The sequence below is a fragment of the Malania oleifera genome, chromosome 8 (assembly GCF_029873635.1).
Source record: "Malania oleifera isolate guangnan ecotype guangnan chromosome 8, ASM2987363v1, whole genome shotgun sequence".
Taxonomy (NCBI): Eukaryota; Viridiplantae; Streptophyta; class Magnoliopsida; order Santalales; family Ximeniaceae; genus Malania; species Malania oleifera.
In genome coordinates, this window is record NC_080424.1 from 21,922,799 (window position 1) to 21,941,105 (window position 18,307).

Here is an 18,307-nt window from a genome sequence, read left to right on the forward strand (position 1 = left end):
TAATATTCGACAAGTTTCGCTAAAATTTCGAGATTTCTATAAATTTTGGATCATTCATTGAGATTTCGATGGAAATTATGCAAGATCAAAATCGACTGCCATTTCAATTTTGAGGGTGACAGAAAACGAAAAATTTCAATGGAAATTTCAACAAATTTGTGGAAATTTAAGATCATGGAACAAACAAGAGGAAAAAATTATTTATATCTCAAATAAATATGGAACATTGGGGAATCAAGTCATAACCTAACACATTCTGTGATTGCTCAAGAAAAGGGGGAAAATGGTTGTCAATTGGAAAAGACTTCCGTTTAACATTAAATGGTACAAAGCACAAAATGCCAAAGGCATGTAACAAATCATGTGTTCCTTCCAGAAAACAGATAATAACTTCCTAAACATAAAGCTGTTTTGGTTTGTGTCTACACAAATAAAAAAAATGTTTAACATATTTAGGATGAACTGCGTACCCGAACCAATTCAATAAATTTTTGGCAATGAAGCAAAAAGCACGTAGCAGATTTATCATCCTGCAAAAAACAAAAGTGGTTGTTAAAAATTTGATGGAATTGAACATAGACCATAAAGGGGAGAATAACGTCCTTTTTATTTTTATTTTTATTTATTTTTCAAGAATTAGGGCGGACCTTGGATCAACGGTAAAGGTTGTTCCTTTGTTACCGGTTGGTCATAGGTTCAAGTCTAAGGAAACAGTCTCTCTGCATAAAAAGCAGGGTTTAGACTGCTCACACTGTGATGACCATCCCCCTACCCTCGCAGAGCAGGGAGCCTTGTAGCCTGGGGACGCTTTTTTTTTTTTTTATCCGAGAATAAGGCTAGTAATTAAAAGAGATCACATTGAAAAGCTTTAGATGACAGTACAATGAGTTAAACTTTGAGCACAAAAAGAAATAAGTACAAGCAGAAACTCCAAATGGAAAAATCATCAATAGATAAAAGCCTATGGATGAAACTGTATTTTGGATCACTATGATATATAATCATGGACTGATGTATAAATAGTTCATTGGGTGGCACTCCATCAGTATGCAGCCATAGCAATTAAAAGCTTAAAACTGACCAAATTATTAATGTATAAACACACTTTTAAGCTGCCTGTAAGAAGGCCCTCTTTTTATTTGGCACTGCATATAAGAGGATTCATGCAACAGATATTAGGGAGCACAAATAACTAATCAATGGGGAAAAGAAATAACACAAATAATGGGACCCGAAAAGAGTATCTATATTTTGAGGGCCATGTGCAGGGATGATGCCCCAGGGAGACCCAGATTAGGAAAACCCTGCCCAAAACTGGTGCTGATAAACCTCAAGCTAAAATCCACCTTGTTTTCGGCTAAAGGTTGGGTATCACAATTCCAACTACGATGAAATGAATCCTCACAAGCATCCAACTCAAGTTCGACAATCCCTAAAAGAAAGAACATAATTACACATCCAAGTGTACCCTTTTCTGGGATAAAATTTCACCAAATGTACAAAAATTCAGCCAAAAAATAAAGTGATGTTTACCAGCCTATTGCTCCATTTATAATAAAATACATACAGTAAGCAAAAATAACCCAAAGACAATAATACATTTCAACCTACACTCTTCAGCACACCCCTCAAGCAACAGCATACATATTATATGTTCATCGCTTGTCATGTATAGATTTAACCAAGAACGCCTGGCTTTGTGAATAAATTTGAAAGTTGATCCTTGATTTCAGATGGGTAGCACTGATAAAGTTTATTTAGAAGTCTCTCTGTAACAAACAATCAACTTCAATGTGCTTTCTCCTCTCATGGAATACTAGGTTTGAAATAATTCACCCTTGACTCCATAGTATTAAATTGCTAAATTGAAGCTCCTCCTCTCTAGGAAGTATTTTTTGGTGAATTAGTAAGTTGAAGTGAACATGTGGTTCCCCACTTATATCTCCTTCTTCCTTCATCCTCCTCTCTTCTCCCTTCTTCCTTTCTCCTACATATTTCTCTTTCAATTTCTCTCTTGACAGTAACCCCACATTGCTGTCCTGCATCATTTGTTATCAGAGCCCAATTACGACCTCTATTTTTCCATTTTTAATCCCCAATTTTCCCCTCACTCATTCTTCTTCAACCCTATATTTTCTATTATATTTCAGTATTTTCTAAAGAATTCTTGAACCAACCTCTCTTCTCCATTCTTTAACCTTCTTCCTTTCCTCCATCCTCGAATCTATAATTACTCTGCTCATCCCCAGAAATGTTCATTGCCAGAAAAGTTTGAAACCACAGCCACTGCCCCTGTTTTGGACACTATTTTTCAGGAACTGTTTTGTGACGCCGCCGCTACTATCAGAGACAGAATATGCTGACCAGAAGATGCCCAAATTTTCACCACCATCTGACCACCTGTGCGGCTCACACTGGCTTTTTTTTTTTTTTTTTTTTAAAGATAGAAAAAGAAATTTATTATAGAGAGAAGAATTCACAAAGGGAGGAGAATGAGGAATCCTCCAAACAGAACTTAAAAAGGATCACAATTAAGCCCTCCTCCAATGCCTCTGAATATCTAACAATAAGATTCACCTAAAAAAAAGGAGTACGTATGTGCATATATACATACACACACACACACACACACATACAAACACACACATATAGCCGAAAAGAAAGCCAGGAAAACAACTTTATCCCAAATTAAGCTAAGGGGGGTTTTCAGCCACTAAAAATCATGGCATTCCTTTCAGTCCACAAGATTCCAAAAGAGGGCAAAGACAGCACACTTCCATTAGGCCACTCATTTCTTGTTCCTCCAAAAATGTCTGAAGCATACCATCAAGAAAGTATCTTCAGTCCGAGGAAGCACCACAGGATCATCAAAAACTGAAAATAGAAGGATCCAGAGTTGCTCAGCTGCTTGACAATTGAGAAACAAGTGATCAATGGTTATGTTCACATAACACATGAAACAGATATTCAGACTAATGACCTTAAAAGGTCTCCTCTCAAATCATTGGTATTTAGCCTATAGAGGGCTATAAAGGGCCAAAATCCACATGGAAGCTCTGATTTTGAAAGGAAACTTTAAAATTATTTAAGGGAAAAGAGCAAGGACTCGGGATTTTATGAGCAGAGAGAAAAATATTTTATGGAAAAAGAACCAGCTATCCAAATACTCAAGCCATATCTCATATAGGGAGAAAAAGAATCCAGCACTCTCAACAAACTAACAAAAAGAATCATCTCTCTCTCTCATTGAGATTTCTGAAGAAATGGAAATCCCATGAGAGAGAGTCCCCCCTTCAAAGAGTAGAAAGCATTAATCAGAGAATTGTGTAAACTGGGATGTCTAAAGAGACAAGGAACCAAAGACTCCAATGGACCTCTCCTAACGAAATGTCTTCCAAAACTGAATGATACCATTACCAACCTAGAAACAAGTGAGAGGATAGAATAAGTAGGCTCAACCTAAGAAATGAATTTCCAAGGGCTAGAGTGGGAAACACGGCTGATTCATCTGGTATCCACTCATTCCAATGCAAACCATACTTGCTTTTAATTACCATGCTCCAAAGGGAGTCACCCTCCAAGAGGAATCTCCAAAGCCATTTTCCAACTAAAGAGATGTTTTTCGACACCACATTCCCTAGGCTTAAGCCCCCTTTAGATTTAGCTCTTCTAACCCTAGATGATCTCTCTAACATTTCCCAACTCCCCAACCACAAGAAATCTCTTATAATCCTTTCCAAAGACTCCACAACCCCATTGTAATTATAAAAGGAACAGATAATAAATGGGAAAGGGGAATATCCAAAGCCATCTTCCAACCAAAGAGACTTTTTAAAACATTCTTGAGGCCCAAGCCCCCTTCAAATTAAGTCTTCTAATCCCACATTGTCTCTCTTACCATTCCCCGACTCCAGACCATAGAAAATCTCTCATAATACTCACCAAAGCCTCCGCCACCCCATTGGAATTTTAAAAGAGATATATAATAAATAGAAATGTTGGAAAGTGCAGCATGATAAGGGGGATGCGCCTCCCTAAAGATAAGTAAGCTCTTTCCAACCACCCAACCTATTGCCCACTCTCCACTAGTAGGTATGATTCCCAAAAAGAAGACGACTTTGGGTTGCCACCAAGAGGGAGATCAAGTGAGTCATAGGCCACTCCAAAATGGAATACCCTGCTAACTCAGCCAAACCCTCAAGCTCGGACCTATCAAGGTTAAAGCCCCCACCCCACTCTTAGACATGTTGATCTTGAGGCCCGAAATATTCTCTAAGATTTTCAACAAGGTAAGAATCTTGCGAAATTTATCAATGCTATCTTCGAGAGAGAGAAGCATGCTGCTGGAAAACTGAAGATGGGACACTACGATCCCCACCTTGCATACCTTAAGGCCTTGGACAACATCAAGACCCTAAGCATGGTTGATCATCCTACTTAGCAGATCCACAACGAGTGTAAAGAGGAAGGGGGGAAGAGGATCCCCTTGCCTCAAGCCAGGGAGGCCTTGAACCACTCCCGAGGTAAGCCATTCACTAAAACTAACATAGATGCCAAGGCTAAACATCCTTTCATCCACTTTGTCCACAACCCTCTAAGACCCTTTTTAGCTGGCACCTAGTCTAAGAAGTTCCAACTAACCATGTTGTAGCTAGCACCTGCCCCTCCCATCCTTTCTCCTCACATCCTCCATCACTTCACTAGCTACTAGGGCAGCATCAATGATTTATCCATCCTTGTTCATGTATAATTGTCCTCTCAAGGCCTCCAAGAGCCTCTTTGATAAAACCTCGGCGATGTAAAGCCTACAAATCAATTTGATTGAGCGGGAGTCTCTCACCTTCTTGGAAGACTCCTTGCTAGGAATGAGCAATAAAAGTTAAATTAAGGCTCTTCCCTGCCACCCTATTCTTACGAAATTCAATAAACAATTCCAGCATGTCCTCTCAAATAACCTCCCAACAATACTAAAAGAAAGCCAGGATAAAATTGTCTGGGCTAAGGGCTTTATCTCTATCCATTTCAAACACAGCCCCCCAATCTCCTCAATGTAAAAGGTTTTTCAAGCTAGACAACTAGATTTTCTTCGATAGGACTCCATTCAAGGCTGTCAACCATCAACATATTCTCGTCACTCTCAAAGTACAACCTCCTATAGAAATTCGTGATTGCATCCCCAATTTGTTTGGAGTCTTGCACCATCCCTTTTGGTCCTTTCCTCTTCACTAGCCACTCTCCATTCCTCTCCTATCCGAGCACTCAATCTCATCCACGATCAAATTTTTCCTCTCTTTCAAGTCACCAAAAATATCCTTATTCGATAGTTTTAGTATGCTTTTTCACTAACTTATTGCACTCTCTAACAGAAGGATTCATTAGTCACATGTTTTCAAATCATAAGGTGGTATTGCTCATCTGTATGGGATTGGCATCCAAGATTCCAAGAGATTGGGCAATGATTTGAAACTTAATTAACCAAAACTTCCTAGCTCACATTCACGAAGGTGTCTCCTGTTCATTATTCCGCAGAAAACAATCAATATGTGAAGAAGTGATCCTATATGAGGCTTCCCACATGAACCAACTATTTGCCAAAGCTAAATTCTTGAGCCTCAAGCCCCTAATGATGGAATCAAAGGTCGTCATGATGCTAGTCATCCAAGAACCCCTATTGAAATTCCCGCCCAATGAGGATTGCACAAAAGAGAATAGTCATCTTGTCAAAGAAAGAAGCCTTAAGATGGGAAAGAGTGGGATCATAAAAAGATGAAAACCACCACTTCCCAAACCCTTTCACTTCAAGTAATAGAGAAAGCAAGAGAGAGAGAGAGAGAGAGAGAGATGTTAACTATGACGGTGCTTGAGTGAAGAAACTCTAGTATCGCAAATGATAATCTATTGCCCCACCTAACACAAGAAGCTCTTGAGGATGAGTAGGCCACCAAGTGTCTAAGCTAGGACTCCTAGATACTCCTAACTATGAAAGCGTCCACTGACTCAATCTTAGATTCTTCGATAAATAAAATTTAAGGGGAAACCAGAAAACACAAATTTTGCCTTTTCCCGTCACCCTTTCATATTCACATAAAACCCTATAACCCATACTTGAACCTTCACTTCACTAATCCTCAACAATCCAATGGATCCCCATATTTCGATCCACAAAAAATTTTAAAAAAAATAAAAAATAAAAACCTGCTTCCCCTTCAAGGAGAAAGGACCATGGCGCATTATTAAGAGAACCAGATGACGTTGATTCTCAGTTTCCATTTCAAGAGAGGACCAAAGAAGGCTAGTGTAGGAACTTCATCTCTTCCTCTTCATGAAGATGCTAAACCCTCGGGTTCTATTTGAAAAGCCCTAAACTACATCAGCTTTCTTCATCTGATGGTGAACACCTTCAAGAGATTCATTTCATTGGAGGAAATACCTTACAAAGGGGCTTTGAGCTCCATTGTATCCCAGACGGCAAGAAGGCATATGGCTTGAGAGTTCTTAATGAAGCAACAACGGGCAAGCTTAAAGCAAAGAAGAACCTAGGTGCCTATGATTAAGATGCCTAGATTGCAAATCTGCCAACACCAACAACTACTCAAGCATAAAGACCAGAAAATACATGTTCTCTACACTGGAACCACCATCAAGTTTAATGAGGTAGTCTTTTAATGAACAAAATCAAACAAGGAGAAATCCTAATTCTGGTAGGTCAAAACATCAAGGGAGATGTACGAAGCATCAAGTTTCCTCCTTAGGAAGAAATTCAAATTTGAATGGATTTAAATTTCAAGGATCGGACCGCCCCTAAGGCTATTTGATTTAGCCCATGAAAGTTAGGGAGGAAATTATTCTAGTAGGCTTATCTCTAGGCTTAGCTAACAAACACATACATAGGCTCATTCAAAACAAAGCCCATAATGCATTTAACATAGGGTCCAAGTTTGAGTTTAGTGGCCCAATTTGCAGCTTTTCTTTCCAAGAAAGAAGCACTTGTGCGAGGGGTAGACCCAAGGAGCCAACATTAACTAACTTGACGATTAACATTGATGGAGCCAAGTTTTTAAGGGAAGGAAGCAAATATCTTTCGTCTTTGGCCAACACTTGATCAAGATAAGAGAACTTGAAGAGATTCTCAACAGTATGTAGGAATATTAGGTACCATCTAGAGGTGGGGTGTTCTAATCAGAATAAAGACAAACAAATCGTCATGTTAGAGGGAAGTTTCATAGGATGCCCTAATTAGCCTCTATTGTGAATTCCAAAAAAGAAAAAAAAAATTGATCAATGCATAGACTCGGAGAGTCCCAAAGTTGGGGTTTTGATTACTGACAAAGCATGTGAGTCTTCCTTCTAGGGTGTTGCAAATTCAAAACAAATCCTTTCTCCTATAACCAAAGCCCTAGAACTCATTTAACCTATACAATTTCTGCTGAAACTTTAGAGTCTCCTATTGTACCTAGCTCATTCCCAATTTATCAACCCTTCGATCTAGGATAGGATGCTCTTGAAGACATAGGCCACACATGCCGCTGACGTGTGTAATCCACCTAATATGTTGTAATCTTAGAAATAGATTGGTTGCACCTATATGTCATAGGGAGCGGGAGCAGGAGCAGGGTTCTTACTCATCCCTAAACCTATTACAAGAAAAGAGGGATAAACTGGAAGCCTAGAAACTCCTAGAATAGTTGGACCTAACTCAAAGGTTCAATATATTAGGCCTACGAAAGGGATTTGGGGATAAAAAAAAGGCTAAGAAACTTGGGAGGGAGTTGGGAGATTGGCTTCATCATTGAAATATGACAAGGGAGGAAAGTCTTCCATGGCCCTTTTGTGTGTAGAATGAAACTCCTTTCTTGGAAAATGAGAGTTCTAGGTACTCAAGGAGAGAGGAGAGTGGCTAAGGAGCTTTTATCTAAAGTCATCCCTGAAATATTGTTCCTCTAGAAAACTAAGTTGTGAGAAGTTGATTCCTTCTTGATCAAAAGCTTCTGAGATAGCAAAAATAAAGATTGGAAGTGTCTTCCTTTGTCAAGGGCATCAAAGGGTCAAATTACTATTTTGGAGACTAAAGAAGCATCCATTAAGAAGGCCCATGGTGGGTTCTATAATCTTTCAGACTTCCTCAACAATATAGGTGTAGGGGAGTGGTTATTCATTTCTTTGTATGGGCTGAATGTTGTTTCTTTGAGGTGCCCATTCCTTGAGGAATTGGTAGATCTTTTTGGTTTGTGAAGTCTTTACTACGTCGTTGGGGGAGGGGAATTTCAATGTGTATTGCAACTCTAAAGAGATCCTAGGGAGCCTAGGACAAATACACTATGAGAAAGTTTGACTTCATCATTCGAAATTGTGGGCTTAGAAATGTCCCACCCCTTTCCATTTTGAGAACATGTGGTTAACATATTAATCCTTTCGAGAGAGTGTCAAAGGCTATTAAAGAGAGTGTCAAGTTGAGGAGTGGGGGGGGGGGGGGGTTTAATTCATGAAGAAGTTGAAATTCCTAAAATCTAAGCTAAAATATTGGAACAAAAACACTTTTCGGAACGTCATATGCAAAATAATTGCACCCTCTCCAAAATCGCAAGGTTGGATAGGCTAGAAGAGTGCGGCCCTCTAGAGAATGAGGATAGGAGAAAGAGGACCAATCTTAAGTTAGAAGTTAGAAAACACGCATTGGTGTCAAACGTCTAGAGCGAAATGGGTGGAGGGGGATTGTAACTTTGGTTATTTTCATAGGGTAGTGAATGAGAGGAGGAAAATCAAAATCAAGGAGCTGACTTTGGACTCTAGCCAAGTGGTGAGGGGTCAATCTCAAACTAGAGTTGAGATCAATAACTATAAGTTTTTGTTTTCTAAGGAGACCCCAAACAAATTGATGGTGGAAGGCCTTTACTAGAGTACAATCTAGGAGGGTTCTACACGATGGCTAGAAAGGCCTTTTGGGTAAAATAAATTAGAAAAGAAGCCTTTGACTTGTGCAAAGACAAGGGTCAGGCCCACAAGGCTTCACAATGGCATTCTTTCAAGACAGTTGGGGGCAAATTCTACATTTATCATCCTTATCCCCAAAAAGGAGAGAGATCTAGGGAAGTCAAGGATTTTAGACCAACAAGTCTAGTTACAAGCCCATATAAAATCCTATCAAAAGTACTTGCTAATAGACTTAGACTAGCCTTGGGTAGTTCACATTTATCCATGACAGATAAATCTTAAATGTTGTGCTAGTGGCTAATGACATTGTAGAGGATGTTAGGAGGGGTAGGAAGACGCTTCTCTTTAAAGTGGTTTTCAAGAAATCATATCATATAGATGACCATGGTCCTAATTTTTCATGAAATTGTCGAAATTTCTGCTTTCCACCACCCTCAAAATCAAAATGGTAGTCAAAATTTCCACGAATCATCCAAAATTTATCTACATCTCAAAATTTCTATGAAATTTGGAAAAACTTTTAACTATAAAAAAATTAAAAAAAAATCTTTGAACTTAGAATTTGAGATTTGAAAAACAAATAGAAATTTCTCTCTTAAAAAATATTATTTTATTAATTGAAACTAAAGATTTTTACAAGGATATGAATGATAGCTTTCATATTTTCGAAATTGTATGCAAAATTAAAGTTATACTAGCTACAACATTTTATTTGGTCAATTATATCTAAATTATTGGTATGTTTATAATAAATAATATTTAACTAATTTATGGACTTCATTTATTTTAATTGAATATGTTTAATAAGATTTCTATATTACAGTTTTTGAACCTCATACGCCACATACGTCATTTATGTATTTTATTTTTAATATTTAGTTCTAAACCCATGCATTATTATGTTTATTGACAATTTCTAAAGTTCGATAAACAAATCCTATGCATTACTAGTAATGTACATCATTTTTTAAAATTGAAATCGAAATCGACGTTGATATCAAAATTTCCCAAAAAATATCTGTACTTTTGTAGCCTCAATTTTTTATTCAAAATCGAAACTTAAGACCCTGTGGATTACTAGGGCTTCTAACATAAGGTGTTGTGTAAAAAAGGCATCAGGGACGGATGGAGAAAAGTGGATCAAGGGTTGCCTTAGTTGGACCCATTTGTTTGTCATTGTCAATGGTGGACCTGGGGAGTGATTTAGGGCCTCTAGAGGTCTTAGAAGAGGGGATCCACTCTCTCCTTTTCTTGTTCACCCCAATTGTAGAAACCCTAAGTAGGACACTTCTCCATGCTCAAGGAAGGAGGGTCATTAGAGGTCTCCATGCAATGAGGAACAAAGTGGAGATCTCACACCTCCAGTTTGCTAATGACACGCTGTTCCTTCTTAAGGGCAATTTAGAAAAATCCCGGAAAGTCATTATGTTGCCCAAAATCTTAAGCAAATTTTGGGTTGTAGGTTGTGACGCCCAATTAGTAGTTGGATATTTAGAGAGTCTAATGCGAGATTTCCTTTGTTTGTGTCCAAGGGAAGGTAGGAGAGACCATCTTGTTAGCTGCAAAGTGGTTAGCAGATCTAAGTCCAAGGGGTGCCTAGGCATAAAAAATGTGGTATCCAAAAACATCTCCCTTTTAGGCAACCGGCCTTGGAGGTTCCTAGCATAAGGTGATTAAGAGCAAGCATAGGATCCAATGGAATGAGTGGGAGACGAGAGGCAGTGGCATCATCTCCATACGTGTCCCTAGAAATTCATGTCCCAAAGTAGCTAGTCAATTCTCTCCTCTCATCCAATTCAAAGTGGGAAACGGTAAAAAAGTTTGTTTCTAGGAGGATATGCGAGTGGTGGAGTCCTCATCGGAGTTGAAGGTTCCTTGTTTATTTAAGCTTTCATTCCCATTAGCTCCCTCATTTCTCCAAAGGGAGGTTCTGCTTGGATTTCCATTTTTTTCCCAGGAATCTCAATGAAAGAGAAGTCGATGAGATCACTATCCTTCTTCCTTTGTTGGATGAACATATTTCTTCCCTTAGTGAGGATGAGAGAATGTGGAAGGGTGATTCATCATGTATGTTCACTTCCAAATTCACTCATGCCTTTTGAAATCATCATTCCCTAACATTTTTTCGTTGGAACCACATTCTTCAAAGGGGTAAGGTGCCTAGGAAGATTACGGCCTTCGTCTGGACTGTGAAACTGGAAAGGATCAACCCGCATAATTTGTTTCAGAGAAGAAGGCCCTATAAGGCTCTCAATCTTGACATGTGCATCATGTGTTGGGAATGCAGTGAAATGAACGCTCATCCTTTCATTAATTGTAGAATGGCATTGTAGCTTTGGAACGCCCTTTTTTTCATATGTGGGAAAGAGTGGGGGCATTGATAAAGGTGGAAGAGTTGTTATGGATTAGCTTCAGGGGTTTTGGAAATAGTAGAAATGGTAGAGCTCTTTGGAGTGTGGCAATTTTCGCCATTCTTTGGACCTCATCGATTGAGAGGAATGTTAGGATTTTTAAAGGTCACTCTAGCATGCTCACAACTATTTTGGGATATGGTAATTTTCCTCACTTCTTTTTGGGTGCACTCTTTTGGATTTTTTAGGGAGTATCACTGCCTAAGCTTATAAAAGATTGGAAGGAAGTGCTATTGCAATTAATACTCATCTTGCTTTTCATTTCTTTGGTGTACTTTCGATTTTTATGTACTCTAGGTCTCTAAGGAGGAGTCCTTGTCCTCTAAGACTAGTACCATGCGTTTCGATTATTAATAATAGTGTTTTCTTCTTTTATTAAAATACAAAGGAAAACACATTTTATCAACTCTCCTCTTCCTACTACTACCTAACCCTTCGACATTCAAGAAAAAGATCTTCCGTGATGATCATTATCAAAATCCGAGTGCCTCCCTCCCCTTTCATAATTGACTAAGGCAGCAAGCCTACCTTACTCGCTACTCAACTTAGAGGATATTTTCCTCTCTTCCTGCACCCCAACACTAATGCTAACCACTTCCTCTTTGTGGCAAACAAGCCTAAGATCCAACTTTTCAAGGTGATCTTGAGCCTCACTGTTGTCCCTCTTATCTCCTAGAAAGTCCACCCTATGCAAAAACCCTATTTTAGTCAACCCCCTCTGGCACAAACTGTATATAGGGGAAGAAATGTTATGCATTGGATTGGAATGAATACCTGCTATACTTCCCAAGAGACCCAAGAGATTGATTTCCCAGGTTACTATGATTAGGGCTGGAAACAAGTTGGAATTTCTGAAGGAGAACCACCATAAGAAGGGTCAGATTTTTTTAAGCAAGATTTCTCTAATATAAGGGTTTCCTTGAGGCACTATGCTCCAGCCTACTCTGATTGTCCAGAATTGAAGCCCTTAAGCCAATCTCCTCCCCTTCCTCACGTTGAATTTCACCACATCAGCCTTTAGTGAGGAGTCACTCTTTGTTTCCTAAGAACTTGTGTTCTCTTTTGTTCTCTGCAGTTGATCAATCAAAAGCTCCTCATTTTCATAGTAGAATGAGATAGAATCATTCTCATTGCCCTCAATATCTGCACATGCACTATCATCGCCTTCTGATTCCACAACCTATTTTCCTTTGGTTCTCATAGCAGAATTCACAACTCCCATTTTCATTTTGATTTTGTTGTAGGCTGCTGAAGGTCTTCATAAAACATTGCTGAGGTCCTGCAAGATCTATGGTTCTTCAGAATTTTCAGCTTATTTCCCATCTCGCTGCCTTTTCTTTCCCACTTTTTGCATCTTTTCCCCTGACACAATTTGGGCACAGGATTTCCCTGCCCTAGATGAGGAAGGTATGTTGATCTTCAAGTTCAGCAATGGATCTGACTTTCTAAGAGTGGATTGGATCACAGCTAGCCTATTTGGTCTCCCTCTTGCCTTTTTGTTAGATTAACTTGTTGCTGGGCTAGGATGTCAGCAGTCCCATGGATCGTTGTAGCAAGGGGCCTAAGGGACTGTCCTTGAGCATCTGATTGTAGCCCACTTCACTCCTTTTGAGGCCCACTACAGAGAGTAAATGAAATTGAATTCTTACCCGATTTAGGGTTGAGTTTCCTTTTGGTTATCCTGCAATAGATACTCTGGTCAGCCTTTCCTTTTCCATCATGTGCTCTTTGGAGACTCATCTTACCGGAGCTCCTCCATGTCCAGCAGAACAGATCTTCCAGTCTTGCAAAATCTGATGGTTTTACTTGCAAAGACGGCATGGAATGGTTTGCCTTCACAGTTGTTGGATCACCCAATAACTTCTTCTACCCTGACGCCTCTTTTCCATCAGGCATGCAAACCATCCATACTGCTCCCTTGGCCAGAATCTTCTCCAGTGATACAGCCAAAAGTGCTAGCTCTCAGTCGGAGCTTGATGAAGTGGTTTGGATTCCTAAATGTTTTCATCCAAAGGCTTGCTGATTTCAAAAAGAGGCTTAGAGTAAAACCCTTTTTTTATGTGTAAGGATGCGACTCCCCATGGAACCAGAATTAGAGAAGGATATTAGTTGCACTGTTGAAGGGGTATTTCGTACTAGGGATTGCAAGGAAGGTGGGAGTGGGATGAGAGATTCTAATGGAGAGTTTGGGAAAAAGGGTCTGCAAAGTTTTTGGTGAGATTCTGGTGGACAGTAACTAGTGAGATTTTGATTGAGTTCATGGCAAGATTTTGCATCATGGAACACTATGCTGGAAAAATAATCTCCAGCCATCGACCCTCTTACATTCCCCATTACCTGTACTTCTCTCATCATGTCGCCGCCACCGCCATCACTGCATTCCCACCCTCTGATCTACCTCTGCAGCAAGTTTCATCTGCAGAAAGTCGTCCTGGCAAGTCATTCAACTCATGTGCCAGCTTCTGTAAGTGGAGCTGAAAACAAGGGCCTGTTTCTATTTCAATATTTTTCTATTTGCATCCAGTCTGACCCTTTCAATTTTTTTGGAAATCCCAACCACCTTTTTCTTAAAACAGCCAGTCCTTGTCTCTAGTTGGAAACTCAATGATTATGAAAAATAAAATAAAATAAAAAGCCCTTCTCGTACAGTACAAAATCAAGCCTTAATCTTTCCTTTCATCATTTTGCACATATCATTAAACCCAACCACACTGCCCTGTCTTCAAGCTTCATCAGCCAATAAGTTATCAACTCCAGCCACATCAGAAAATGCTCCAGACAAGAAACAGACCCTGAATCAACTTTATAGAAAATTTGATTCACCTTTCTCTTTAACCTCATTTGATTCTTGACCATAGCTGTTCTCTAATTACAGGTCTTTAAAAATAAATAAATAAACAAATAAAAAAATTTTGGAAATTAAAATCCTTGGATATCCCAATGACTCCTATTGTGCAACTGAGTTTCGGATTTAAAGGCTCCGAATTTGGTCAACCTTGTTCTTTTCATTCATTAAACACCCTCGCATGCCAGGTATGGAATTCGTCCTCCCCCTCCAGTTTCAATGTCACACACTTCAGTCAAACCTGCATACTAAGAAAATAATGCTTCAAGAAGAACAAGCACAACTTGATTATTATGAGTCATTAATGCACCAAGTGCAAACCACAGTTGATGATTGTCTTGCCCACCTTCACCAACCGTCAAAATCTGACATTGATATTCATATTAAGGAGGATATTTAATGAAACCACTGATATGATGACTGATACACGTTCTGCAGTCTTTGTAGCGCCCTTGTTTTACAGTCACTTTGATACTCTCGCACTTCAACATTCAAGTTTGAACTTTTTCTCAATGGGAAGAATTGATGTAGAATGGGAATTGGATTATTGATTGGATCAATTTGATTGAATTTGAAGAACAATTTCAATTTCAAAGAACAAGGTCAAGGGATTGTTGAAACCCAAATGAGTTTCGCTTGTCGTTATTATGTGTGTGCAGTTTAATTAGTAGCAGGATAATGTTTATGGCTCAATTTGTAGTTATCTTTAGGCTTTCTTACAAGTAGTGTGTGAAAGCCATGTAAGAGGTAGCTTTTGGTGAATTTGAAAATTGAAGTGGACATGTGTTTTTCTTTCTTATTATCTTTTTTCTTTTGATAAACAAAGAATTGTATTAGAAAATTAAAGAATATATAACAAAAAAAAGATAAAAAAGGAAAAATACAAGGAAAATAAGGAGGATTTCTTTCGCAACAAGAAAACCAGCTACAAGGTCACAAAAAATAAAACAACTCAATGAAACAAAGCCAAAAAATTCTGCAGTAAGTCTTCCAAGGAAACATGTGAAGAAACCACATGCCAGCACCCAGAGTGACGCAAAATAAACCACTCTATTCCAAAGCAAATTATTAGCAGTAGCTCCACTTTTGAAGATTCTAGCATCTCTCTCCAACCAAACACACCAAATAATAGCCATAACAGTGCACCGTGATAAAGCTTTCATATCCTTTCCCTTGCCAAATCCCCAAAATAAAATAGTACACAATGTTTTCCCTTGCCAAATATCCCCTGAACATTGTAATACAAAAAGCCTTCAATGAGAGAAGCAAACCTAGTTTTCACCAAAGATATCAAATAATTCCAAAGAGACAAAATGAAAGGGCAAATGAAGAAACAAATTTGATCAAGTGTCCCCACTCCTGAAAGGACATAAACATCAGGTGACACTGCCTCATTTGGTCTTCTCTTCTGAAGCAAATCAGTGGTGTTGATTTTCTCAAATGTATCGCAGTCCAAATAAAAGGTTTTATTTTTTAGGGAACTTTAGCTTTCCAACTCAAAGAATACAAGGCAAAAGAGTCATGAATCACATAGGAAAAAATGACTTACAAGAGAATTCCCCAGAAGGATCTAAGCTCTAACCCTATTATCACTCCTCAAATGAACATGAAAATATTCAAGCAAGTTGGGCAAAAGCCAACTCATTATTCTCTCTCTCATTAAGATTTCTCCCAAAATAGCAGTCACAAGAAGGCCCATCCTCTTGCAAGAGAAGAAAAGTAGAAATTGGGTATCATGGAAATTTTATAACCAAAAGAAGCAAGGATATGCAAGAGCCAGAGGCATCTCCCCCATCCAAAGGTCATCCCAAAAATGAATCCTCTCCCCATTATCCACTGCATACTGGTTTTTTTTAGGAAGAAAATCATGACAAACCTGAGAAAAACATTCAAGAACTCATATTAGTAATATTAACTCCCACTTCAGCATCCCACTTATTTCGTAGGAGATTAAATTTACTGTGAATCATGGTCTTAAATTTCCACAAAATTGTCAAAATTTCCGTCAGAATTTCTAGTTTCCACCACCCACAAAATTGAAACAGCAATCAATTTCAATCTTACATAATTTCCATTGAAATTTCAACGAATCATCCAAAATTTATCAAAATCTTAAAATTTTAACAAAACTTGTCGAAATTTTAACTATGCAATGAAATTTCCTCGGAATTCAAATGAGAGATTTAGGAGTGAAGTTAAATTTCTCTCTTAATTTAATTTATTTTTTTATCCAAAAAAAAGATTATTATGAGGGCTTTTGAAATTATATGAACAAATACACTTACAATTATCATTATTTTTATATAATATTTAAATGATTTATTTATTTCATTTGTAATAACTGAATATGTTTAATGTACATTATCTTACAAATATGTTTAATACACACATTATATTACAACTTTTCCACCTCATACACAAGATAGATGTATTTAACTTGTAATATATTAGTCCTAAAACTTACATTATTATGTCTACTAACCATTTCTAAAGTTTCATAAAAGAATTACATGCTTTACTACGGATTTCAGTTATTTTTTGCAAATTTCCATCAAAATTTCCGTATTTTTGGAGCTTCGAAATTTGAGTCGAAATCGAAATTTAAGACCTTGCTGTCAATTACCTTGTGCCAAAGAGAACAAGGTTCTTAAGTAAATGCCATAACCATTTTCCCATCAAAGAGATGTTCATGGTCACCATGTTACCCGGAACCAAGCCTCCCTCCCCTTTAGATCTAATGATGGTCTCCCAACCTACAAGATGGTCTCTACTACCCTTGCCATCACTCAATCACACAAAATCCCTCATACCCTTTCAAGCCTCCAGGTCACTCTTACAGGAATTCTAGAGAGAAACAGAGAATACAAAGTGGTGTAGGACAGACATGTGTGTATAAGAGTAATATTTTTATAGAAAAAAAAAATTCATTGATAGGTTAAGAATATACAAACAGGAGAATAAAACATCTACTCAACAAAATATGCAATAAACCGGAAAAAACCAAAGGAAAACCAAAAAGCAGGGAGAACAATACAGAAACCAGCGTGCTGTAGCAAGTCAACAAAAAGCTCCAATCACGCTGAATATCCAAAAAACACACCGCATTGAGATTCCCATGAACCACACACCAAAAAAAAAGCTAAATAATGAGTGTTCTCTCAAACCAAAAGAAACGACAACTTATTCCCCGAGAAAATACGAGCATTACGTTCCATCCAAAGTCCCCAGAAAACTGCAAAGAAAGTTCATTTCCATAACACTGCCCCTTCCTTTTTCCTACCAAAATCAACAAAAGAAACCACCAAAAACTCCTCCACTGTCTCTCAACAAACCCAACATTCTCTGAATTTGTTCCATACCCTCCCATAAAAATTGCAATGTATGAAGAGATGCAGAGCAGATTCTGAACTGTTAAAGCACAACAAAGAAGCATCAGGAGAGAGAGCCTTCAAAGGTCTCCTAATCTGCAACAAGTTATTGGTATTGATTATAGAGAGCACATTCAACCAAAGAAAAGCTTTGATTTTAGGGAGGGGGGGGGGGGCGCTTTGGCCTTCCAAATAGTTTTGTATAGAGGAAAGGAAGAATCAGTACTAGTAAAAAAATCACAAAATATTTGCAAGAATAAAAACCCAAGGAATCCAAAAAGAAAGATCAATAATCTGTTCCCAAAGAGACTCGACAATTTATTGAACAAGACTAACAAAGAGGATAACTCTTCCGTCTCCCTATTATTCAAGGGCCTCTGAAAGTGAAAATCAAAAGAACGTAAATGACCACCCCGATGAAGAATAAAAGAAGAAATGGAGCCATTCTGCCCTACACTCAAACAAAAGAGGTGGATAAATACAACATCCCCAAACAACAATCTTTCCAAACACGGATATTACAGCCCCTGTTCAAAAGAATTTACTAATTTAGTATGGGGAATAAAGAGGGGATAAGCCAGAGAAATAGCTTTCGACGAACTTTCCAAAAAACACCTAGAACTCAAATTAGTATCCCACCCATTCTCATCAAGTCCAAGCTTGCTTTTAACAACTCTATGCCACAAGGAGAAATCCTCTAGCAAGAACCCCTGAAGCCATTTGGCCAAGAGAGCTGTGTTTTCAGAAACCAA

The 18,307-nt window shown here is 38.3% G+C and overlaps 1 protein-coding gene across 1 annotated transcript in view; it reads right to left on the bottom strand.

Moving 5' to 3' along the window:
* Positions 1-18,307, bottom strand: part of LOC131162330 (ran-binding protein M homolog) — an 89,381-nt gene that overhangs the window by 3,192 nt on the left and 67,882 nt on the right. Inside the window, exon 8 of the mRNA XM_058118684.1 lies at positions 471-530. Coding sequence (XP_057974667.1) covers positions 471-530 — 60 coding nt within the window. The remainder of the gene's footprint in view (positions 1-470; positions 531-18,307) is intronic.